This window comes from Ciconia boyciana, chromosome 3 (genome assembly GCF_034638445.1).
Source record: "Ciconia boyciana chromosome 3, ASM3463844v1, whole genome shotgun sequence".
Lineage (NCBI taxonomy): Eukaryota > Metazoa > Chordata > Aves > Ciconiiformes > Ciconiidae > Ciconia > Ciconia boyciana.
Window position 1 is genome coordinate 27,715,027 of NC_132936.1, and position 9,028 is coordinate 27,724,054.

The window sequence follows — 9,028 nt, forward strand, 5'->3', positions numbered from 1 at the left end:
TTCCCCCCAACTGTATTAGCTGGCCTATTTCTTCTTCACAATATTTCTTCTCCCTGTACATCTTGCATGCTGGGAAGGTTAGGATGATCCTTTTTTTTTCAGTGGCAAAAAGACAAATACTGCTACAGGCCTAGTGCTATCAATGATGCGAAATTACAGGTGTCTCTTTTCCTAGCATAGATGATAGCACTATGTATAAGAGGCTGCACTAAGTGAAATTAAAACCACTGCACATCTAATATCAACTGTGACTTTGCTGTAGACAGCAGGTGTTTTTCTAAGTGCAACAGGTGTGCCATAATCAGTCGTGTATAGCAAACTAATGCAGTGCTCTAAATGTATTATTTGATGATAGTTTAAATTAAGAAATCATGCTGTTTACCAGAACTTCAGTTAAATATAGTGATCCTATTGCAATGTACAATGAACCTTACAGATGTACGTGATAGGAAAAACACAGCAAACAGTAGATGCTTTCTATGCCTTACACTTTTTCTAAAGGTTTTTTTTTTAAATGGAGTGTGTTGTGCATGCAAATTTTCAGGTGACTAAAGGTAAGATGGATTTACAAGCTATCCTTACTGTACTTTGTGCAATAGCTCTTAAAATTTCTGATTGTGTCTTTCAAGCAGATCTTTGAATATAAGCTTTACAATCTTTGAATTAATGATTCATCTTTGTAAAGACAAGAACAATCGTGCCACAAATACCAGGGATTTTGAGTCATTTATTTTAATTATTAGCAAGGAAGTAGTAACTTAGAAGGCTATGTTCTCTTGCGGATTTTAAGTAGATTAAAAGTAACTTCTGAACAAATAAATAGGACTGAATGGAGTTATGATGAAAGTGTAGATACATAATTTGTATTATCAAGTTCCATATTGTATGCTTCGATTTACTGATGTCCAAATGCATTGACACTAAAGCCTACTCATATTAATAACTAGGAACCCTACCAATTTTCATTTTGGCAGCTGAAATACACCCTTCCAATCTGTGCAAGTTGTTAATTACATTTGGAGAGATTTCCTCTGGTTATAAATTCTCCACAATTAACTCTATGACTGATTTGTTACTGAAAAGAAAATATATGAATTATGCTGCCATGTGTATACTTGTACATACATAATCATAGAATCATTTAGGCTGGAAAAGACCTTTAACATCATCAAGTCCAACCGTTAACATAGCACTGCCAAGTCCACCACTAAGCCATGTCCCTAAGTGCCACATCTACACGTCTTTTAAATATGTCCAGGGATGGTGACTCAACCACTTCCCTGGGCAGCCTGTTCCAATGCTTGACAACCCTTTCGGTGAAGAAATTTTTCCTAATATCCAATCTAAACCTCCCCTGGTGCAACTTGAGGCGATTTCCTCTTGTCCTATCAGTTGTAATACATGTATGTGTGTTTACCTAAATGCATATTTGTGAATGTTTCTGTATATACACACACACACACACACACACACTTCTGAAGTGTTATGCCTCTTAGATGGTACTGGTTCAGCGATGCATCTGTGTGTATATAGCTCTTCTTTTTTTTTTTCCCTGATAAAATTCTTGCTGTATTATTGCCTATTGGTGTAACAGTAGCAAAGCCCAAGTGTATGCCAGGTAAAGACTGAGGAAAATAGGGTTCTTTAGAAAGGTTCTCAATACAAACTCCTGAAGATTTAGCAATTTAATATATAGTACAGTGAGATTGTACATTGTACATAGTCCCACCTTTGATCACCTCTTGCTATTAAAGACTGCTTAAATACCAGAAAAGACCCTTCTACCTGCACACACAGGTACAAACCATGTACACAGTCATGTCTAACATTTCTGTAGAAACAGCCATGCACAATTTTGAGCCAAGATAATGTTTCTCTTCATCTAAATTGCATCTAGCTACCATGAAAGCTGGTCACTGGTTTCTTAAAGTGAATCTTTGGTATAATCAGGAGGGAGAGATTTGGCTGAATTTCTCTGCTTCCTTCTCCAGTTCTTGCTACAATATGGTAACTCAATATGACTGAAAAGGAAATAAAAGCTTCTGCTTCAAAGTTAGACGAACAGAATATCAAAGCACCCCTGATAAGCCAGAATCAGAATCTCAGACAGCATATTATCTCAGTTGTGCATGGCAAAGACACATTGCAGTACTACACCGCACAGCTAAGTAGGGTAAATCCCTTGCAATAGGACAGACATTCCAGGTATGAAACTGATACTGCTGATTTCAGCTGAATGAGTGGGAACCCACAGTAGAAATAAGTGCAATGGGTTTTATTATTGCTTTATGTCCACAGAGACATTAGTAAAAAATAAATGTTGTAATGTGTCCCCTGTTCTATTTCATTGATTTCCTGTTCATTACAACACAACTTTGCCAAAACGTTCCAATAGCTGTAAATCAGGTTTGATGGTGCACACGAATGCTAAATTAAGGGCTTGTCTGTGCAAGGAAGCTATTCACAAAAAAAACCCCAAAAACAACATAATAGATATTCTAGAACAATTCTGAATGTGCATGTTTTTATTTTAGAACAAGTATTCCCTTTTTAGCTTACATTTTTCTGAAATAAATATCCAAAATTTCATTCTTTTCTGGTCAGTTTGTGTGGATAAGCCCTGATTTTTAAAATGTCACAATAGACAAATTGAATTTTGCAGATACTTTTAAACAGGAATTATTTTACACTCATGAGACTAGTCACCCTGCAGAAAATTGCACTACACATGAATAAAGCTATATTTCCACTCAAAAGGTTTTCACAATGTATAACATTGAAAACATAATAAATGTCATTGCAATAGAGTTCTCTGAGAAAGTCCTTGCCATCTCTAGCTTTCACATTTGGCTGCAGGCAGGAAATAATTTTGAAGAGCTGAAGCAAAATTGCTTTATTTGGCTTGGCTTATGTGAGGGCACAGAAAAAAAACCCACGAGATTTTTCTTTTAATAGCATGGTGCTACATCTACCTGCTGCAAGGTGTCTGTGGGTAACCTAATTCTTCCTCTGTCTTGGCAGTCTTCCATGATTCCCCTCTATTCATCACTGTATATACATTCAGAGCTTTGCAGGGAGATCCACACTTCAGCTGTGATTTCTTTAGCTGCTTCATTGTCATCTAGATTGCATATTTGGAAGTTTTATGGCACTTAAAACTATGTAGGTGTTAAATCCTTGTTTTCCAATGCTGAAAAGCTGTTTAGTATCTTAAATTAGTAGCATATTAATGGGATAGACTACTGTACCATACAAGAAAACATTTAATATAGAACTTTATAGCAACATAATGTCAGTAGTAGGGTTGGTAAGTGTGATAGTCTGAAGAGACAAGCAATGCAAGGTATTTGGGAAGTAAAGACAATTTTAATACACCAGTTGATATATTTGGATAAAACACAAATTTTTATGCAGACCTTCAAGTGTGTCTGAAATCTTGTTTGTTTCTTCCATCTGCATCAATTAATGTAATAAAAAAGAATACTTCACCCTGTAAGCTTACATCGTGTATGTCAACATGTCTATTTGTCTTGTTACAGCTACCCACAGTGCTAGTTTTTCAAAGTGCCCCTTATTTTGTCTTTTTTAGATCCCAGGAACTTCTTCTGTTGTTCAGAAAAAATGGAAGCCTCTGCAGTCCTCAGCCCAGCCCCGAGGGCTGGGACAATCAACAAAGTCAAAGATCAGCGCTGTGGCAGCTGAAATAAAACAGATTCGTGCAAGAAGGAAAACAGCACGTATGCTAATGGTCGTCCTCCTGGTTTTTGCACTTTGCTATCTACCAATTAGCATCCTCAATGTCTTGAAAAGGTAAAGTTTATCCCAAAATATAAACACTTGGTAAAGTTTTCTGTCCAAAACCAATCCTCTGTTACTAAATTCCTCTTATTCTGGCAGATACTTTTAAAGAAGAAGCTTATTTATTTCATGATAAAGAAATTGAATCATACACTTGCAAGAAAAAATATATCTATCTAACCTATGCGTAGTATTTAAACTAAAGGCCAAATTGTGGAACCCTTATTAGCAAGCTCTTCCTCATGAAAATGATCTAACCTATCTCCTCATTAAAACCTCTCATTTACATGGGATTACAGCTTGTTTGCTGTAAATGCACCCATGGAAGTGCATTTACCTAAAGCAGCAGCTGAAGGTTAGCAGGAGAGTGTCGTGTTGTCGCTTGGCCCTAGGGATTGTGAAATGCTGGGTTCAAACCCAAGCCCCATCATGTACAATTCTGAGACCTTAGGCTAACCCTTTAGTTTGCCTATGAAGCTTTATTTTACTTATTTATCCTTTTCTCTCCTGTTCATTTGAGACATAATTGTTTACACTCTGGGTTTTGTACGGTGCCTGACAGGCTAAGGCATTGATATAGTTATAACTCATGAGACCTCTGGAATACCAATAAATAATGACATATAGCACAAGATTTGAATATCCTAAAAAATAACCAGCCTTTTATTGGTGCTTGAGGAACATTTTAGTTTTTAAGGAGTAGTTTCAAGTTGGATATGAAGGCTTAAATACATCCCACGCAATTCTGGCACTTTCTTGAGGCCTAATTTAAGTACTTTTCATCCTCAGGTAGGCAATGTGGAGAGAAAGAAGTATTTCCAGAAGGCAGTTCAGGCCACCTACAATCTGAACCACAGAGGAACTACACAGGCTACCTCGACTGCAATAGCAGAGCAGGCCCATAGGTAGATTTTCACTTAAATAGCAAAAGTTAGGTGTGAGGAATCTGGGCAAAGCAGGTTTCTCTGGAGGACAGAAGCTCCTACTGTGGCCTCAGTTTTGGGGCCAGTTCAGTGCCTTTCCAATTCCAGAGCCCCTGTTTATTGGAGAGTGGACCTAGAACCAGGAACCTCAATGACATGAAGAGGTCAAAAGCAACTTTTCCCATCTTTTCGTGACTTACCTGACACCAGCTGACTTTGGTTACTTAGCAGAAAAGTCATGTATCTATCTGCACCATTGCAAAGTAAAGTACTGATGGTCTCTGTTGTGCTAAACCACCAAGACAGGAGGCTGAGGGATGGGGAGAGGACTTTATTCTCTCAAGAAAGTGAGCACTGTTGAATCAGCTTTTCTGTGATACTGCAAATAGGTCGTCAGAGATAAAATTAGGCTAGAAGTTGCCAAGTCCTTTTATATGATTTCTAATTTTGCCATCTTTCAGGTTTGCTTTTCTTTTTCGGTAGGGTTTTCGGGATGTTTAATCATGCCGATGACAGAGAAACTGTATACGCCTGGTTCACATTCTCACACTGGCTTGTGTATGCAAACAGTGCAGCCAATCCTATTATTTATAACTTCCTCAGCGGTAAGTTACAGTTACTGACAATTCAAGTTTAATGTATAGTTTGAATGTAATGAGTCATATAGCAAATAAGATTAATGACTATGTAACATCAGCCCAGCTCCTCTGGTGGGAGCTAGGTCCTCTTCTTGGAACAAGTTGCCTGAAGTATCCCATTACCTTCAGGCTATCTACCTATAACTAAACTAAACAGTGCCAGGGCCTGAGTCCAAGTGCTTGAATTTGACTGTCCATGACATTAATTTGGTAAAGAAGTCCCTGGCATGACTTTGGTCTGAAACAGTTACCATTCCCCTAAACATTCCCTGTATACTGTCTGGGAGGTAGCACAGGCCAGGGGCTGTCCCCAGTTGGCGTTTTATATGCAGGTATTGGGTTTTGGATGCTGTGAGTCTTTAATAGTACTTGCATGACCAGACTGTGCCAAGTAGGTTCAAGGCCAAAGAACGAGCCAGGATGCTGTTTACTTACTAGTATAGATTTGTCTTATTTTGTATTTGTCTTATTTGGCTATGGACAGCAGAATCAGGACCTAAACTGGTGGTATTAGAGCTAAATACAAGGAGGCAAAAGTCTGTTGATCCTCACTACACGTTTCCTCACTGTAATTTTTTTGTGGTGTGTACTGTGAGGATGATTTGAACAATTTCCTCTGAGCCCCAAAAGCAGACTAATGGACTGTTGAACACTTTGAATCTTCTTTTAAAATGTATTCAAGATGAAATACAAATTAGCCATGCCCGCTCATTTCACATGTCAAGTAATGATTCAGTCATTTAAGCCTACGATTGCTCAATTACTTGTTTTTGTTAGATACATTATTAATCAACAGACTATCCATGACATGATTTCATAAATCATTCTAGTTTGTCCATTCTGTCTAGCCAAGAATAATTCAGGTTTCATACCATACCTCACATATCTTCTTACAAAGGTTATATTTTTTCTGTCTTTCTCCAAGATGTTGAAATTGTAATTTCCTACTTCTGCATTAGAAGAACATCTGTGTGTGCTGGGTTAATTTTGCTTTAGCTAGCTGCTTTTTTCTAATCTATAAAGTTTGTTGAAACACAGTTTATAGTACAATTTTTTCATGAGACTTTTTTGTGGTTGACAGGGAAATTTAGAGAAGAATTTAAGGCAGCATTTTCTTGTTGCATCTTTGGCATTCGCAGTCACCATGATGAACGGCTCACCAGAGGTCGTGCCAGTACAGAGAGTCGGAAATCTTTGACCACCCAGATCAGCAATTTTGATAACGTTTCAAAACTTTCAGAACACGTTGTATTGACCAACATAAACACACTTCCAGCAAATGGTACTGCACCTATTACCCACTGGTAGTATACTTGTCCCTATGTCTTTTGATGCTGTGAAAGTAAAATTTAACTGTACATACAACGATATTTGAATATGAGCACAATGCAATGAGAAGGGTGTTTACAATTAATTAATTAATTTCTTACAACTGTAAGAAAAGTAACCTACAATAAATATTTTATAGAATATGCTACAACTTTGGTTATATATTGATGAAACAAAATTTCACCTCATTTATTTCAAAAGTTGAGTTGCAATTGGGGAGGGGGTAAGGTAATAATCTTTTATATAAATATTTTATTTGGATCCCTACTTCCTTTAGACTCCTAAGTAAATAAAGAACAGGTACCTGAAAGTATGAAAATAATTTTCCCTGCAGTTGCAATGTGTTTATAAACAGCTATATTCTACTCAGAGCTAATTCTCTGAAGTTGTGGTCTATTTTATAGCAAATATTATAACCAAAATTGGGTGTACAGATTGAACCACCTGAATGTCCTTGACTATTTCAAATGGTCTGCTTACCATGCATTCTGGTGTGAGTTGGGCTGATCAAATAAGAAATTCACATTAATTTCTTTTCTCACATTTTCTGTTCTTTTTCCTGTTGGGTGGGTTATTCTGTGTATTCAGGAACAGCTGGGAAGCCACTCTTGATTTTTCTCCAATACAAGGTTGATAAACAAATTAACACAGTCTGAAATGAAAGGCAGAAGTTGTTCAAGCTTTCCCAATTCTGGGTAAACACTGAAATGACTGTGCAATTTCCTTCTCTCCTAGGGATGTGAATGTTGGTTGTCTAGAAGTTATCTCAGACACTATAGGTTAGGACTATATAAGCTATATATTGATAACAGAGAAACTGGTATCTCCAAGGACAGCTAATCTGTTCCTAATATATATATAAAAAGAATTAAATAAATTACCTCTGAAGACGTCTGTTCTTTTCACTTACTATAGAAGGAATGTTTTTTTTCTGAATTCAGCTTGCTCTTCTCCAGTAGTGTTGCCATTCCTATATGTAAGGCACAAGCAAGGTCACAGCCATGAAACCCAGATGACAGCATGGCTGTAGATGATGTTTTACTCTATATCGATTATTTGTCATCATTCTCTTCTCCCTGCCTGTCCTGTGCTCATTGCAGGGGGGTTGGACTAGATGATCTTTAAAGGTTTCTTCCAACCCAAACCATTCTATGATTCTATGATTGACTTGTACACAGGAAGCTGTAGTGCTCTGCTGGTCACAGTGGCATCTGGATAAGGAGCCACAGTGCAATTTACCGAATAATGCATATTAAATAAGTAGTAGAACACATTAAAAATGTTTAAAAGTGAGAAAATAAAGATTTATGCATCAGAAATCCCCTTAGACTTCACTCAAGAAGTCTTCACTTAAAATTTGCAAGTGCAATTTGGAACATTTTCTGGCAGACCATTTTGTTAATAGATCATCACCTGCATAGTGTTCAGAGAGTGACAATCACAGGGGGAGCCAGTCAGCTACCTGATACAAACAGTAAAATAATCTTAAAATCTTTATTTTATCTTACAGGTATCCCAGCTATGCTCAGCCCACTGAAATCAGTGGAACTGCATCTCCACATACCAGGGATGAACATGACTTCAAATTTAGATGAAGCTGTGAGAGTTTCTGCAGAAGACACTGTCAACACAGAGAATGTAGAGTGGGACAAATTTGTCCCTAGCATAACTAAACTTACCGCAATGGAGTTACAGCAAGGATGACTTTGGCTCAATACATATAAGACCACCAGAGAATGGCACATGCTTTTAGCAGTATTACAGACTACAACAACTGGACAAAGGGATTCCTTCAAAATGACTGCCTCTCCTATTTCTTCTCAGTCTTACAGAAACCTACTTACCTCAGTATGAGCTAAAGAACATGTCTTTACAAGTCTTTTTAAAGATTGGATTGTATCATACTTTGTAAATACTGTAGGTATTTATTTTTATATATTTTAGATGCTGTGGAATGTTCTAAAATGCATCATATAAAGAACTCTAAGTATTTGAAAGAAGTCTCAAACATCATTTATTTATATCCTGTTTCTATAAATGAGTGACTTATTTACAAGGAATGCTTACTTATGCACTAGTGATATTCTGGAATTACTTTGCACTTCTTTTTCTGCTCATTCATTTGTAGTAAATTCTACGTTCTTTATGGAACTTTCACTTCAGATTGAGTTGGGGAGATTCCAGGCTACTTTTCTAAGCACAGACATGTTTCTAAGATGTGAACCCAAAGTGCTGCAAGTCACAGATATTTTCATAAGATTACACTAAATAGCCAATTATTTTTTTTCTTCAGACTCCAGTGCCTAAGAAGTAACTACTTAAATAAAACTTACATGATGC

At 37.0% G+C, this 9,028-nt stretch overlaps 1 protein-coding gene across 1 annotated transcript in view; it reads left to right on the top strand.

The window, feature by feature from the left end:
* Positions 1-8,392, top strand: part of HCRTR2 (hypocretin receptor 2) — a 41,829-nt gene extending 33,437 nt beyond the window's left edge. Inside the window, exons 5-8 of the mRNA XM_072857816.1 lie at positions 3,590-3,810; positions 5,205-5,326; positions 6,441-6,641; positions 8,199-8,392. Of these exons, the coding sequence (XP_072713917.1) occupies positions 3,590-3,810; positions 5,205-5,326; positions 6,441-6,641; positions 8,199-8,392 (738 nt within the window). The remainder of the gene's footprint in view (positions 1-3,589; positions 3,811-5,204; positions 5,327-6,440; positions 6,642-8,198) is intronic.
* The last annotated feature ends 636 nt before the right edge of the window (positions 8,393-9,028 follow it).